Source organism: Aythya ferina (assembly GCF_964211825.1).
Source record: "Aythya ferina genome assembly, chromosome: 3".
Classification (NCBI taxonomy): Eukaryota; Metazoa; Chordata; class Aves; order Anseriformes; family Anatidae; genus Aythya; species Aythya ferina.
Genome location: NC_140298.1, coordinates 19,633,793 through 19,650,973, shown reverse-complemented (window position 1 = coordinate 19,650,973; position 17,181 = coordinate 19,633,793). Strand labels below are relative to the sequence as shown.

Genomic DNA, 17,181 nt, shown 5'->3' with positions numbered 1-17,181 from the left:
TAATGATCAAAGACAGTAGGCTGACCAGAGACTGAAAGAGTTTCTGCATGCTAGAAATACCAACATACTAAGTATGTGGTTGCCTGATTTGGATGTTGTGTAAAGACAGAGAAATATTATTGGAAGCATCTATAAAGAAAGGAAGAAGTGTAAATATATTAAAATTGTATGCATATTCCATAGGTAAAAGAAGAATGCAAGGCTAATATCCTTTGTCCTTTATCTATGGAAAAAACAGCACATTGTGGAAAGTGTGACTTTGATCCTAGGGAGAATATCTGTGCATGGATAAAAAGTTCACGGAGTGCTACAGAAAAGGAGATAAAGGAAGGTGTGTGTCCAGCTGAAGAGGAGACTGTCTACACTGGAAGCCAAAATCATTATTCATTTACAGGTAAGAAAAAAAATGGCATATCAGATCGGTGGTTTGCTAGTATGTTTTAATTCACCATGGGGAAAAAGATGTCCCAAATGCTATCAGATATTTTAACTGAATGTGAAGCAAATGTAATGAAGTAGCATTCCTTCAGAACTAGTCTGAGCATCTTTAGGGGAATGGAGTGGGTAGTAAGAAGTTTGGTGAATACAATAAGGCCTAAAGGTTCTTTCACAAATGTTGCTACAAGTGTTATATCAGACAATGGCCCTACCCAAAGGAAAAACTTCCCTATCTGTCTTTAAAAATGTAAGTAGTTATAGACATAGAAACAGAAAACAATACTTATTTTGTATGTTGTTAAAAGACTGAGGTGACTCAAATGTAACTTTCTTTTTGTAGATCTGAACCTAGAACCTTTTATCACATATGAGTACAGGGTGGCCGCTTGGAATAGCTATGGAAGAGGCTTCAGTGAAATTAGCAGAGCTGTCACTAAGCAAGATGTGCCACAGCGTGTAAGTCCACCAAAATGGGCTAAAGTAGATAACCGTGAAGACGTGATACTTCTGAATTGGGAAGAACCACTTCAACCAAATGGTATTGTTACTTGTTTTTAAAAAATGTATGTTCTGTCACTATACTGACAGTGTTCCAAAAACACAGAATGTTTTAATTAATCACTGACACTGAGATATATTTATTGCAAAAACTCTAGGTTGAAATCATTTTCATTTTCACAGAAGACAATTTAGTATGTTTTTAGAAGTGCCTAAAAACCTCTTTTGAGAAGAGTGGTAATGATAGTAATGAGGAAATATGATCAGAAAATCACAATCATGTTATAAAATTTGGGGGAGGAGCTTGGTACTCAATTCTTTCAGGAAAACTTGGTTATGATTTTCAAACTGTGAAAACTTGGAACAACTTTCAATGATCATTGAGATCCACTGAGATGTTGATGTAAAGGTTGAGCAGAGTGACTTTAGAGTAATTGACACTAACCATTTAAGTGGGATGACTACCTATTAGAGTGGTCACCTAGAGATTTCATTTAATATTTTCTGTTTGCAGAGGATGTTGTTATAGCATACCATCATGAAGCATTTCTCAGCTAACAAAAGGGAAAACTTTCTTTCTGTGATAGGTCTTATTATTCACTATATCATTCTCCGAGATGGAATCGAGCGTTTTAGAGGAACAGAAACAAGCTTCAGAGATACAAGTGGCATCCAGCCATACCAAGAATATTCATACCAACTGCGAGCCTGTACTGTTGCTGGTTGCACAGACAGCAGCAAGGTTAGTGAATTGGTCTATACAGAACTGGTGCCAGACATTTATCAGCTGGTGTGGTAACATATAAATGCTTTTGGAAAGGTGTAATTTGAAGACATGATGATTATTGAGCAAGTAAGTGAAAAGCATCAATAATCTTATTTGGATTCAACTACTGACAGATGTTTATTCAGATCCTAAGGTTGATACAAACAAGTGGAAGAAGAAAGCAGTAATTCGGTCTTGGCAGTGCTGAAATTACACTGTAAAAACTGATGTTTGTTAAATAGAAAGCTGTACATGATAGAATAGAGTAAGGAATATTAAAATGCATTTTCTCAAATCCTTGAAATTAAATCTTTGCTTCTCACTAAGATGTATATTGCTTCTTCTTCCATGCTATTTCTTAGTGTACCTTCTAGTAGATCAGCTTCTTCAACAACCTTCTTTTTCTAAGGCTGCTTCTACTATGTTACCTTTGTTGGCTTTCCATGTCTATGCTGACTTCAGGCGTTACACTTCCTTTGTGCACAGCCTGCCTCTGCTTCTGTTTTTTAAGCAGACAGAATCTCTTTCTTCCCTTTGTCACTGTTTTGTTTTTTCTCATATCACTTAGAATCATGGATACCTTTCACCAGCATTACTATCTAGCCAGCTCTAGTTTCTCTTCTGCAAAGTATCCGTCTTACTCATCATTTGGAAAAACTATTTAAGTGACCTTTTTCACAATAATATCCTTGCTTTGTGAAAACAATTTTCTAGGAGTGCAAGTGTAAGATATGTGGAACAGAAGTGGGGAAGAGTGACTGTGTTTTGTAATTACGGTATCTATGGGGTTGAAAAGGTGGATTTTTTCAGGTTTTTACATATTTTTCTTACTGGTACAAATCTCATCCAAAAGTATGAGAAAAGAAGGACTGACAGAGGGATAGAGGTAGGCACATAGTCCTCTACCTGCAAACATAGCTATGATCTGGAACCTGTATAGCCACCATTGCTACAACCATTAGCCTGAACTAATACATTCTGCTTATCACACTTGTAAGTAATTAAGGAGTTTACAGTTGCAAACACTGAAGTCTGCAAGTAGAGACTGATTCCATCAAATGTACTAAAACAATATATTACAGAGGGCACATTTTATATTTAGAGCATAATATAAATACTTTAAAGTGGTAATAACAAAAAAAAAAAAAGTGATTCTAGAAGAGAAAAAGGTTCGACTCACTTATTAAACTGGTATCATTTGGATATGCCTCTGTACAAAACACTAGAGATGTGTCAACAGAAAATCAGCAGTGCCCTGCCCTGCCCCCCTTCTTTTGTAGGAAGAGCTAAACAAGTGTGAGGTTAATGAGTCCGAAGTTATTCTATCTTTCAGAATCTTTGTTTTTCTTAAAAAAAACATGGAGTTACACATAACTTTGATAGAGTTCAGATTGCACTGGATATATTGAGGTTTAGCCCCATGCTTACTGGTGCTTAAAATATATGAAATCAGGCAGTTAAAATGCAGAGACACTGACGAACCATATGGAAGAGAGTTATCAAGAGTTTTCAAGCAATACAGTTTTTGTTGTTTCACCCTGTGCTATACACTGCAGCTAAGATTGTGGTGAACCTGTCGTGATAAATTGTAGACATAGACTTATGTAATATATTCAAGGTCAGATTTCATTGTGAAAAAGGAGGAAAAAACTAACTAGTTCTCCAGGCTCTTGGTAATGATATGCCAGACCAAACAACATTTTAAAACAAAAGTGACATTCTCATTGATCATGGTATCTAGTGTACTATTACATTAAATTGCTGTTTAATTCATATGTCTTCAGGTAGTTGCAGTCACTGTCCAAGGAGTCCCTGAGAGCGTTCAGCCACCAGACATCAGTGCTTTGAACTCAACAGCATTGTATTTAAGCTGGACTGCACCCAAAAAAACAAATGGTATTATCAGAGAGTACCAGATCAGTCAAGTGGGAAAAGGACTTATTTACACTGACACTGGAAGCAAAATGCAACACACAGTATCAGGTAAGGAGGCAGAACTGAGAATCTAATGTCCTATCCTTAAGATATTGAAAGTATTAACATAAAAAATGCCACCTGTCAGTAACTTTTAAATCTGACCTTTTGTGCACAGTTTAGAAATGATTTATACCCATTTTACATACCTTAAATTTATTTTCTTCAAGCTTTTCAATTCAGGCTTCTGATGTTAAAATACTAATAATTTCAAAATTATAAAACTAATCTATCCAGCTCAATTCACGATTCATGCTTTGTGGTGAGCTTGAGCTCTCAAATATTCTGTGTAGGCTTGACATCCCTTAACACAGATATGACTCTCTTTTTTTACCATTAATGTGCAGTAATGTGGTTGAAGTCACTGGTGCCACTGTGAATGTGTAGCAGTGTAGAAGCAAGAAAGATCCAGTACTTTATGGCTGAGTCATTAAAAAGGAAAAGAAAGGGAAAGATTAGGATTCTGTTTATGTTAAATATTGCTTATATACATTTTTTAAAATGCTTGGTGAAATTTCGTGAATGTGCATGTATCTGAAAGAAGCTTTAGTCAAGAGATTTGGGGGGGGGGGAGATTTAACTCAAATGTATTATTGTCAAATATTTATTTATTAGTTATATTTGAATTTTACATTGAAGCAAAATTATACTTAATAAGCCAATGCTTTTCTTGAATACAAAAGATGAACATAAACTTTTTGGGATATCTTTTCACACTTCTTGATCTCAGGTTACTTAGTAAATTCTTGTGTTTGTGTTTTTTTAAAATTCATAAATACATTATTATTATTTTTTATTTTTTTTTTTCTACCTGATGGAAAACACAAAGATTCATAAGTTATAGTTGTTATAGTCACCATACAAAATCCACCTAAGAAGTAGAAGTCGACTTAGGGCATATCAAAGCCATCCAGTATACTTGCCCTCCCAACCTCCCCTCAGAGCATGAGTTCTTAGTCATGTTGGATACCTTCATGTTTTAAAATAGATCCTTCTTGTTGTGGCTGCTCACAGAAGACTAAAGAATGGCTGTTCCTCTTTGACAGTAGCATGCTCAAGCATAAAATTCATCAATGGTATATTAAACCTATCACCATATTTACTTCTTCTGGAGATGGGGTATTAACAAAAGTATCCCTGCTTGTGGTATATGTTTCAGAATTGCTGTTTTAAGTTTGTGATGTAAAGAACACCTACCAACAAGCAATGATTTTTCACTTAAGCCCATTTGAAAAATGCTTCTTCTGTGCTCCTGGTTCCTTCCCCAAAAGCACTTATAGCTCCAGAGTAACTGAGATTTTTAATGCAAGCAATATAGGTTTTTCTTACCCGTTGCAAGGGAGAGGAAGTAGTTACCTCCTGAGAAACAAAGATCTTTTTTCCTTTTGTGCTGCTATACCATTAAGCCATTGTCCAATGCTGCCATGTTCAGCCAGGAGCAAAATAAGTGATTGTTCTTCCTGACGGTCATAATCGAATCCTCTGCTGTTTTCTGTAGGAAGTTCCTAGGGTAATAATGTGGAATTCATGGCAGTGATTTTGCAGTGTGGATAATTACTGCTCTCTAAACTCAAAGAATAAGCTAAAACAATCAAATTTATTTCATACATAATCTCAAATGTTTGAACGAACTATTGTGTTATTCCCTGTGGATGTAGGTTTTGATTTTCTTATCTTCTCTTTTTTTTTTTTTTTTTCTTTCCAAAAACGTCTGCTTTTCCCTGAGCAACAGATGAACATTAATGAAGCTGTAGCATTAGTATTTCTTGAGACTTTGAATCTAGGGTCTTGCAAGTAACAGACGAGAAGGCTAGCACCTTGCCACTGCACCATTGTCTTGCTGCTTATTTTTAATTACATCAAAGCTTTGGAAACATGATCCCACAAATGCTTTGTGGGAATAGCGGTGAATGTGCTCATCATGTGAAATCCATAAATTGCTTATAATCCTCTCAAGATGTTAAAAAAAAGCATTAAGTAATTGAAGACAGGAAGTCCTCAGTTAATTATTTAGAGGTGTTATCAATGCTTTAAGCAAACTGAAGCATTTTCTGCTATCTCACTGAGTTGAATGCCACTGGGACCTAGGGGCAGCAGCCATCATCTTCTCATATTCTCTAATGCAAACAGCACATGGCAGCTTGTCAATAAAAGACCTTTTTATATCATTTATTACTGAACACTTCCACTACCCTGTACAGAACAATTTGGATGACAGTTATGGCATTGTTTCACTTTGCGTTACTACTCCTTTACAAATGGGCCTGCTAATGCTCTGCAGTGGGGGGGGGGCAGGCAGAGGGTAAGACTAAGAAAATAATTAGGGGAATTGTAAGAGAAAGCTAAGAGTGCCCTCTTCAGCAGCAGCAGGTGGGTTTATTGCAATAACTCTTCTCAAGTTCCCCTTTTTCGTACACTAAATATCATATCCCAAATAAGAGGCTTTATCATAGGAACAATTATCTTTAGGTAAAAGCCAGATAAGATCATTGATATTTACTTTAGGAAAAGAAACAAGGTTAAAAAATATTGTGTGATTGAATGGCTTCAAATTCTTTCATTGAAATATATTCTCCATTTCAAGGTAGTGAAAACTGAAGAGGCATGGTAATGTTGTCACTGGTCAACCTGTCTCAATGCAGCCTTGAATTATTAGTAATATTTATCTAAAAAGCTCATGGGGATAGAAGGATTGTGTAAGGCTGTGGTCAGAAATCTGACATCTTCCTGAGTAAATTCCCATGGTAGGGCCCAAGAGTGTTAGCCTGGGCGCTAATTACTGACCTTGCTGGAGCCATACCCACAAATGCAGACAAACGGTATCAGAAATAATTGATTTGGCTACTAGGACAACGCGTTCTTTAAAAAGCTGTTTCACAACCCTTTTGGCAAATAACAAATGCTGCAATAATGAAACAGAATTCTAAGGCTAAAACAACTAAACAGGAGACAAAAAAAAAAAAAAAAAAAAAGAAAAAGAAAAAGGAGGGGTGAAGTATCCTCAAGTGAACAATCACATAGAGAAATTGGAAAAACAAAATGCTGTTTACATTACAAAATTATCTTACCTATTATTTTTATTATCAATCACATACATAGCTTTGTACAGAGCTTTCCAAAGCATACATAAGACAAGGTCTGTAATGCAGAGCTTTAATAGTGTAGATAAAAATCTGATATGACTGCTCCATGTATAGAGGTTTCAGGTATCAGAATTCCACCAATAAATTTAGTGAAACCATGTGCTCTTTTTTTAATGCCCATTTTTCTCTTTAAAGTGTAGTTGTAAATGAGTATTGCTTTATTATGCATGTTTCCTTTAAAAGTGAACATGACTCCCTTTAGGGGAATTCAAGTAATTTGTTGCCACAGTAATCTTTTCTATCCTGAAATGTTAAATACTTGGCTTTCCTCCATGCCTTTGCCTCTCTCTAGTCTGCAAGTGTCATTTCCTCCCTTCTTACTTTATACTCAGTGTTCAGATGATTTTTCTTCTTTTCCAGTTCATGATTAGGTTACAGTCAGGGCTGTCCCTCTGAGTCATCTCTTTATTTTCTCTCCTTCGTGTCTTGTGTAATTTGTAAGCAGCCTGCATGTCTTCCATTCATTACTCTACCTTTCTACATAATCATTGCTTCTTATTTCTATTTTTTTCTAATAGGTTTTAATTAAAATGTCTGCATACTGACTGTAAGTAAGGATTTTCTTAAAAACAAAGATATTTCCCAAGCTTTGTCACAGAACTGCATTGTTCTTGAAGTAATTACAATTAGGCATAAGTTACATCAAAAGTATGGTAAATAAAGCTGATAATGCAGCTTCTGTTTAGTAGGGTTATTCCTTCAGGGAATCTTATTGTAGATGGGCCTAATTCTAAGTCTGACTGCAGCTAAATATCCTTTTGTCTCAGCACATATTAGGCACCTATAGGCAGACCTAGAAAACCCAGGGTTCATGGGACTACAAAACACAATCCACAAGGATAGCACAAACCCATTTTCTGACCAGCCCTGTGCCCTCAGCCAAGGGTATTGTAGTAACCTGGGCCTCCACAGTCTGGTCAGCAGTTAAAGTTGAGCTCTGAGGTGTTCAAGCCAGGCTCACACGGAGGCCTGAATCTTTAAAGATTTGATCTGTTAAAACTGTGAGGACCATTTAATGGATATGCACAAATGGCTTTTCTAAAGCTTAGTATCTTAACCAAATTTGGGTACATTTTGTAGGAGAAGTCCCAAAATCCAGTTCTTAACCAGTGGGCAACTTGATGTCAAAACTGAAGTCACTGACACACAGCAAATAGATGTTTGAAAATTTCCAACAAATATTCAAAGCAAGATATTCTCTTTTAGTCTCATTCAAGTATGCCAAGCATAGAAGGTTTGGGGTGAAAAAATAGTTCTAAAAGAGGTAACTAAAATTAGTATCTTGAAACCTGGTTATCATCCCTTTTTCTGACTGTTGTATAGCAGTTATAGCAAAATCTTGTAAAAATAATAGGAAAAAATGCAGACAAAATTGAATATATAGAAGTTGGAAAAGGGGCAAGAATAGAGTATGTCTTTGGACTTGTTTGCAGTTCAGTTGGAAAATTCATGTTCAATTAAGGGTTTATTGTTCTCTTTTCTCATTGTTGCAAATATATTTGTATTAAATATTCAAAACATTTCAGGGTTTTCAGCTGTTCACTTCCAAAGCTCTAAGGAATTATATTTTCAAGTGCTTATCTGTTGGAAAGCTTTGAATGGCCGTCACCAATTATCATAGAATCATAGAACAGCCTGCGTTGGGTGGGACCTTAAAGACCATCAATTTCCATTCCCTCTGCCATGGGCATGGACACCACCCAATAGATGCCCAGGGCCTCATCCAGCCTGGTCTTGGAACACCTCCAGGGATGGGGTATCCACAGGTGCTCTGGGCAACCTGTGCCAGTGCCTCACCACTCTCTGAGTGATTATGAAGAATATGTCTTTACCAATAATGTTTAGGTACTTTCCAGCAATGTCTTAACCATTTTTTGCAGCCAGAAGTGTAGTTTCAAAAAGCTTAAAAGGCTGAATAAATTCTCAGAAGGTTTGTATGGGTTGAGGTCTGGACTGTAGTTATTATGCTACAAGTGCTATCTAAGTTAACTGATTAGAAGCTAATTGAGATATGTCTATATGAGGGGCATCCATAGATCCATTGCAACATAGTTGCATATTAAGTCTGAATTTTGTCAAGTATTTTAACTAGTAGATGTATTTCTAAATTAGCAAGAATTCTCTATTACCGTATTATTCAGATGTAAAAGAAGAATGACTAAAATTTTATGTTTGCCAAAAATATTAAAAGTTAAATTTACCTTTAAATCCAGTACTTCCTTTTAGCGACAGAATTTTGAGAATGCCTTCATCTAACCTCTGTTTGCTCTTTCTAGGTCTGCAGCCATACACTAACTATAGCTTCAAGCTTACTGCTTGTACATCTGCTGGGTGTGCTTCCAGCCAGCCACTTTCAGGTCAAACTTTGCAATCTGCTCCTCACGGTAAGGAGAAAAGGCATTCTTAGAGACCTGCAAAAACATAGTCATAAGGGCTTGTATTTTGTAATAGTTTAACAAGGTGCAAAACTCCACCATCATCAATCAAGCTATCGTGGATAAATTTACACAGGAGAATCCATCTCTTTTCTAAGAGCATTTGGATCTCAACATGCTCTTTATACTGACTGCCTGGCACTGTACTTCTGCTTTGTTTTTGTGACAATTTTTCCACATTTATCTTCAAGTTAGCAAGGTTAGATTTAGCAGATGTCTATTTTTCAAATCACAAATTAATATGCAGAGACAGCTATGCATAGAAAGGCTGTAGCCTTTGGCTTTGTTCTCCATTATTATGTACCTTGTCTAGTTAGTTACATTTAATGAGGGTTAAATTCAGATTGTGTTGTTAGATTCTCTTATCCTCTCTGGCTATGTTTAATGCATTTGTTACATTGCTGAAAGCAACAGCACAAACTGTGCGACACCTTTCATTGTCTGTCATAAAATAGTGTCATTGTGATATTAATAGGGGTATGGCCAAAACCTCATCATATCATAGTCAGTTCAACAGAAGTGGAAATCTACTGGACTGAACCAAAGAAACCTAATGGACTCATTACTCAGTATCAATTATTTCGTGATGGAGAACAGATATTCTTGGGTGGTAGTAGAGACCTGAATTTCACAGATGTTAACCTGCAGCCTAACAGTAGGTAAGGCATGTTAAAGCAGTTTGGTGGTATATGAAATGTGTTCAAAATAAGTGTTTGTGAAACGTACAAAAATGTAAATTACTCTTTTAACAAAAGAAAAATATCTTATTGTATTACTTAATTATTGGAAAATTGGTAAAGCGTACTTTTAGGAAGCTATGAATGGTGGAGAGCCTTAATCAACTGACTTCTCTCTCTCTCTTTTTTTTTTTCTTTTGAGAACGTCATTCTGACTGACTGAAAGAGGGGGAAGCTTTTTATATTCCCCTTTGGTTGATGGTTGTTCTTGATCAGTTGTTTTATTTCTTATGGAATATAGTTAGAAAAATTAAAGTCTTTAAATGTTAAACAGCACTGAATGTCTTTTATGCTATTGTTTTGCATTTTGAACATACTGACATGAAAGCATCAGCTGCTAATACTTTAATTAGGCCATTCTGGAATTCGTTTTGGAATTTTTTGGTTAATATTTCTTATGTAAACTCATGTAAATTTTAGTATAAAAATTATTGTTCTGATAAAGAATCACTTCTTTTATGTAAAGAAATCTTAAAGGTGAAAGTGCTCACTAATGCAGTATTTGTAGTCTGTTCACTTTAAATTGGTGAAAATGGGGATGTTCTATTACTGATATGCTTAAAGCTTCTAACCATAGTGTCTACTGATCTTTTTGTGTTTGCGCAGATATGTTTACCAGCTGGAAGCCAGCACCTGGGGCGGCAGCAACACTAGTGATAAATACGTTATACAAACACCAGTAGGAACACCAGAGAAAATTCATGTCCCATATAATGTCACAGTAATTGATGCATATTCTATGTTTTTAGCTTGGGATACACCAGGTAAAAACATATTTCTATGTAGTGCTTTGTAGCAGAATGAAAGGATAGAAAAAATAGTATATTAAGGCAAGCAGCTGAATCATTCAATTTTTTTATTCTTTGTATTTGGTTTTAGTGTTGGTGTGATTTAAATAACTAGTATCTAAAGCTGCTGTTTCTCGGAGACATTATTTTAATAATGTTGACCTATATACTTGACATGGGTATTGTGAGGATTAGCTAATCAAAAATCCATGCATTAATTTGATCTTGTAAACTATTACTGAGCACAAGTAGTAAGGGAAAAAAAACAATTACACTGAAAATGAGTTTCCCCTTCTGTTCCAACCAAACTGAGTTACAGAGAGGGAGACCTATCAAACTTTTGGGCTGATGATGTCTTGATAACTATGCTGGCAACTAAAAAGTCCAGTTGTCCTGCACAAATCAATTTTGAACTCCTTTAAAAAAACGGTTTAAGAGTATAGTACAGAGAGCCCATGCTAGCTTTGACCTGATAGAATAAGTTTTATTCACCACAGCACCTTAGTGTTATGTGGGCATATTACCTTGCAGTATTGTAGGTCAGGAAATGCCCCAAAATTTTTCAGCTCTTGTTCCTCTGCTCCTGAACATTACCGGGTTGTCTTGGCCTGCTGCAGAGGTAGGCTAAGAAGGAATATTTGAATAATATCATCTTTTTATGTTAGAAAATGTGTTCCATTTTGTTAATGTAGATCACAGCTTAAGTGACTGCTATGGTTTGCTGATATGATAAAAATTATATGGTATAGTTATTGTGGAACAATGAGAGCAATGTAAGTGAAAAGTTTTCTGTCTTGTGTAGTTCCTCTCCAGCAAGGTGTTTTCCAAGATATTAGTTTTTTTCAGTTATACTGAGGTCAGGTTTTTTAGACACTTCAGATGTTTGCATATTGCAATAGCAATAATATATGTTTTATCAGTGAACTCAAGGAAGTTTTGATGTCACCTCTTCCTAATTATTTAAGATGTTTGTACTCTTCAGAGCAGTCACAGTAGCATCAATTGGCATTAAAAATAAAGTGACCTAGTAAAGGTGTTTTGCCTTCAGTGCTGGATCGCAAGTATTGTGGTAGTGCTTAGCAGTGTTCACCTTACCCATTTAAGCAATGATTAATAAATCTATAATACCCTGAGCTGTCAATCTTTTAGTTTTCAGAAGCACAAAATCCATTGTAGAAATGATATAATATATGAAAAAGATTAAAATCTTAAATTAAACTTTTCTCCCTACTGCCTGGAAGGATTTAGAACCCAGCAGAAGGCAGGTGAATTCGAATGGCATATAAGCTACAGTTGGTTTTATTGGAAAGTGAGTCATGCTGTATTATAGTTTTGATAATAAATATAATTTAAGATACAAAGTATTCAGCCACATTATAAATAGATTTAAAACACAGGAATATACTGGAAAAGAATAGGCTTTTGTTGAGTGGGGCATTTCACAGAAAAAGTTGTCCTTGTTCTGGACCTTTTCTTTCCCAGCTGCTCAAATTCCTGTTACTCATAGCAGGTTACAAACATGTAAGGAGAATTGGGCTTTGTGTAGTACATTTGGTAATATTGCAATGAAGACGGTGTGTACAAAGGTTTCTGTATTTCTGAAACCACAAGATCAGAGGGTTGAAGAAGATATTGGATCTTATGAGTCTACTGTAGAGGATGAGGGTTTGATATATTGACACAGCTGTAGGAATTGCTCTCCTCAGTCAGGTGAAAGTACATGTCCCTCTTTCCAGGTACTGGGATGCATCCTGAAAGCTTATCTTACTTTTGTGGATATTTGGTGACTCAGTCCCTTCCTCTCTCACTGTGTTGTGGTGTCTATTATTTTAAGCCTTTAAGTTTGGATAAGGGATTCTTTATGCAGTGCCCCTGACAGGATAAACAGGAAAGGAAAAAATGTTGTTGTTTTTATCACAGAGCTCCAGGGCCTCTAGCTGATCTTTCATACAGGGATGGGGAATATTAAGAGCAGAGAAATGTTACTTCATGATACTAAAATAAACACTGTATGCTAGAAATTAGTTCCTGACTGTTCATAATCCTGCTTCATGTTCTTTCTGAGACCTTTGCACTCTTGGTGTTGTTGTTGTTTTTTTTTTTCACAATAGGAAGACTTTGGGGCATGCAGGTGGAGGTTTATTTTGGAGGTTCTGATGTTCTGGTATGAGATACAGCCCGTTAACAGGTTCTGTGCATGCAGACCTCTGAGGCCCGTATATCCCCAGCTTGCTGGAATTCACATGTCACTGTGTGATATAGTAACCTTTTCTGTATTTTTTTTTCTGTATGTGAATCCAACATGGTATATTGAAATAATACATATTTCCATTTAAAACCCAGAATGCAGCTTTTATTATATGGATTGTCGTTCATTCCTTGACAAGAGGGGTGTTTTAATTGATAGTCTTCCTGAAAAAAGTGCTTTATATTAGCCAAGTTTTGATGAGAGGGTGGTTGGTCATAATGTCTTCCTGTCTCTGGATATCAGGGATGCTTTGGCATTCTATCTACTTACCTGCTGTAATAAATTTAGATCAAATATTCACCCTCAGTATTAATTAATGGTATCGTATTATGCAGACCTTCCTTTTTGATTGCTTTCATTATAATGTTTCAAAATCTGTGATCTATCTAAATCTTATAACTTTACAGATATGTGTCATTTGACAACTCCTGACTTAACTAAATAGCAAGGTAGCCAAGTAGTGGCTAAAGTGATGGATTCAGAAAAAAAAAATATTTGACACACCTCACTCACTATGGAAAATAGGACTTTATTTTATGAAATGGGCATCCCATTATCTTGTGTTGCATTGCCTCAGTGAACAGACCTCAAAGGTATGGTACATTTCACTGATACGTTACCGAAGGATATGTTACAATTACTGTGGAACTATTAGTGCCATGAATAGAAGCAGAAAAGCTGAATGGGAAAAAATAGTAATTCTCCCAAGGCATATCCATAAATGTTATTGATAGGTAGGTAGGTAGGTAGGTAGCTGTCCTGCATTTCAACTCATTGACAACCCCATTGGTCCTCACTGGGGTCCTGATTCTCTTGCATATACTCAGTTGCTGGCAGCAACACAAAAACAGAACATGCTCAAAAGAAATAAGATTCTGTCCTCTGCTTCTACATTACTTGCTTCATATGTTAATGATCACCTGTATTAAAATTCCTTCTTACATCATGTTTTAATAATCAACTTCATCCATCTCTGGGTTTGCTTTAGCGCTTAGAGCAAAGGTTGTGTAACATGTCTGGATTTCTATTTTGATCAAATTTGGTATTTGAATAACATTTGTGTCTTATCTTTGTCTCTTAGCTTCCCCAGCTAACCTGTTTTCTTGTTTATTTCAGAAGATGGTCTAACAAATTGTGCTGACTTCTGCTAGGGCAATGTAACATTTCCTCTTTTCAGTTCTCTCATATATAGTGTACACACCACATCATTGTAAGCCAAATTTTTCGAAGTTCTGCATCTTGAAAGTAATCAGCATCTCCATCTGCTACTGTCTTCAGAGTCTTATTGGGAACACTTGTTACAACCAGAATGATACCTGGATACATAAAGTTTATTTTTAATATTTAAAATCAGAAAGCCAAATACATGTTTTTATTGTCTGAGATTAAAAAATAAAATATTACTTTAGACTTTATTCTCCTGCTTTTTTTTTTTTTTTAAATAGAATTATCATTCTTATTTTTATTATTTGTTGACTTTAACTGAAACAATTCAGCCATTTTGCTTGAATTGTGATGGAGTTTCACATCATATTAAACAGTTTTCATCAATTGACTTCAAAGAGATTTTTGGTGACCAGTCGGTAAAACAGGCAGTGGCTTTTCTCCCTAAATTTGGCAACTTGTGCTTCAGATGCAATTTTATGAGTGTCGTGGTTTAACCCGGCTGAAACCAGGACAATGAGCTCCATTAGTTTTGAAGTACACAGAGCAGTTAAACCAAATTCGCAGAGTTTTTGCACAGAATTGTCCATTGAACATTATCCAAATATGCCCACAAAAAAAAAAAAAAAAAAAAAAAAAAGTTTAGTTTGATTGACTTGTCCCATTGCAGAGTGTGCACCTGCTGTGAAATGAAGTCACAGAGAAAAAAAGTGGAATAATTTAACTTTTTTATTTGTAAAGATAATCAGGGTTTTTCTGATTACATCTTAACTTCATAAATGTTAAATAACCTATCAGCATCTAGTTGTTGTAAATTATGAAAAAGAGCATTGCTGGGAATATTAACCAACTAAATCCTTGTTCTTTAGTGAACATGAAAATGTGTTATGGCAGGTTGTCATTGTGCTCATGGTAACTTTGACACCAAATAACAAAACTGCCATTTGCACTTAGGGTAAATTGGTTCACTTGTGCTTTTACGGTTCCCTTTATTCTGACATAAATTTATGAACTCTGGAACTAACCAAGTCGTGTGGTTTCCCAGCTGACTTGAACAAATATGACCATTTCATTTCTTTCAGTCATCAGAGCACACAAGGTAGTCGTTTCAGACTGGCTCCAGATGCTAAAGGCTATTCTGGAATATAAAAAGTTTTTTTTGACACGTTTCTGTGTTGCATGGGTGGATTTCTTCATTTTTACAGATTATAAAGTGATCCTTTGATCTTGGCATTGAATTAATTTAATCAAATTGTGGAAAAATATTAGAATTTTTCATGTAGTTTTATTTACAGTTTCCTGTTCACTTCCTCAGAATACTTTTTCTGCTGACCATATTTATTACTGGTATCATTCATTAAACATTTTCTGCCTTTAGGAGGAGGAGATTAGGGTTATGGATTTTTGTTTTAGCATTTCTGCTGAGATATAGACTGAATGTTGGACAGAGTTATGTTGAAACAGGTATCATTTGCTTCATATTGACATCTGGATTCAGCTGTCCTTGCTTGTACTTAAGCTTCCTTGGGAACTCAGGTATTCTGAATAGTTCAAATTTTTAAGGTTTCTGGTGATTTTGCCTAGAATAAATGCACTTATCAGATGCAAAAAAAAAAAAAAAAAAAAAAGAATTACATGAATTATGTGTCACTTCATAAGTTAGTAGACGTTTCTTGCTGAAATACCTGGTTTGTCATAAGGACTGGAGAAGAAGACTACCTTACCTTACCTCAGCAAAAAAAAAAAATATTTCTTGCAGGAGCCATCTACTATACTTCAAGATCACCTCTCAGTTTTCCTTTGTAGTATCCTGCACAACTTAAAAAGCTGTATTTCTGTTATTCTGTTCTTAATTATTTTTTCTTTGAAACTTTACACTGAGGAAAAAAAAAAAAAAACATTGGTATTTTATCTGTTGTCTCCCTTCACCTCCTTCAGTGGTTAATATCAGCACCTTCTTCACAAAAACTGAGCTGTTGAATAAGCTTGAAGCCATGCCTCCAGTGCAGGGCTATTTTTTCATTTTTTTTAGTATAACAGCATTTCATTTGTCTAGCACCTAGTGAAGTAGCATATTCATATTTCTTTGGGATATTTATGTCCCACTTTTCTTTTGAGAATTGTAAAAACTTGGTATTTCAAAGATTTTTCTGATCTTCCAAAGTACATCTGTTTATAATACCATGAGGAAATTTGAAATCTTTCCAATTTCCTGTATATTTTTTTTAATGTGCATATTCATAACAGTGGAAAAAAATGCATTATTAGCTTCAGGGTGATAGTATCAACAAATATTCTTTATCAGAAATGCACCAAAGCCACAATTACAAGAAAGAAGGGACTTGTTTTCCAAATTAACAAACAATGTTTCTCGAGATCTGGATGAGTCTCAGAACTGCTTAAAGGCATCTGGTTCTTGGTGCAGTCACAAAGAAATCTCTGTGACATCCAAAGTAGGTATTGTGTTGAAAGAACAACGTGCTCTTGCTAATCAGATGCATCTTGACTCATTTCAGAAAGGTACCTTGTCTATGTCTTCTTGTACTTTGTTTTTACTTAGGGCTATGCCTTAAGTGACTGCAGAATGAAGGAAATACACTTACCTGACAAACTCTTCATTGGTTATTCTCTTGGTTTTATGAAACCACTGCTGTCTGTGTAGAACAGTAGTAGAGAGACAATGAAAAGCCCATGTCCTAATTACTGGAAAATAATTGCTGTTATATTTTGTTCATGTACCCTGGATTCTTCTTTCACCCAAAGACACCAGTAAGGAAAAGAGTCTCATTTAGATAGTAGCTGGAGGCTTTCTGACTGTGAATATTGATGGGTCTGGAATCCAAGGATACAGAGATAGAGAGAGCTGCAGCCTAATGTAGCTCTTCTCTCTGCACCCTTTGAAAACAACCACTAGCCAAACAAACAAGAAAAACCAAACCAAACCAAACAAAACAAACAAAGGAAAACAAACAAACAAACAAACAAAAAAC

General features: G+C 35.6%; 1 protein-coding gene across 1 annotated transcript in view; it reads left to right on the top strand.

Moving 5' to 3' along the window:
• USH2A (usherin) overlaps positions 1–17,181 on the top strand; it is a 417,498-nt gene that overhangs the window by 339,262 nt on the left and 61,055 nt on the right. Inside the window, exons 52-58 of the mRNA XM_084512774.1 lie at positions 184–394; positions 779–976; positions 1,524–1,678; positions 3,487–3,685; positions 9,096–9,203; positions 9,730–9,913; positions 10,598–10,755. Of these exons, the coding sequence (XP_084368900.1) occupies positions 184–394; positions 779–976; positions 1,524–1,678; positions 3,487–3,685; positions 9,096–9,203; positions 9,730–9,913; positions 10,598–10,755 (1,213 nt within the window). The remainder of the gene's footprint in view (positions 1–183; positions 395–778; positions 977–1,523; positions 1,679–3,486; positions 3,686–9,095; positions 9,204–9,729; positions 9,914–10,597; positions 10,756–17,181) is intronic.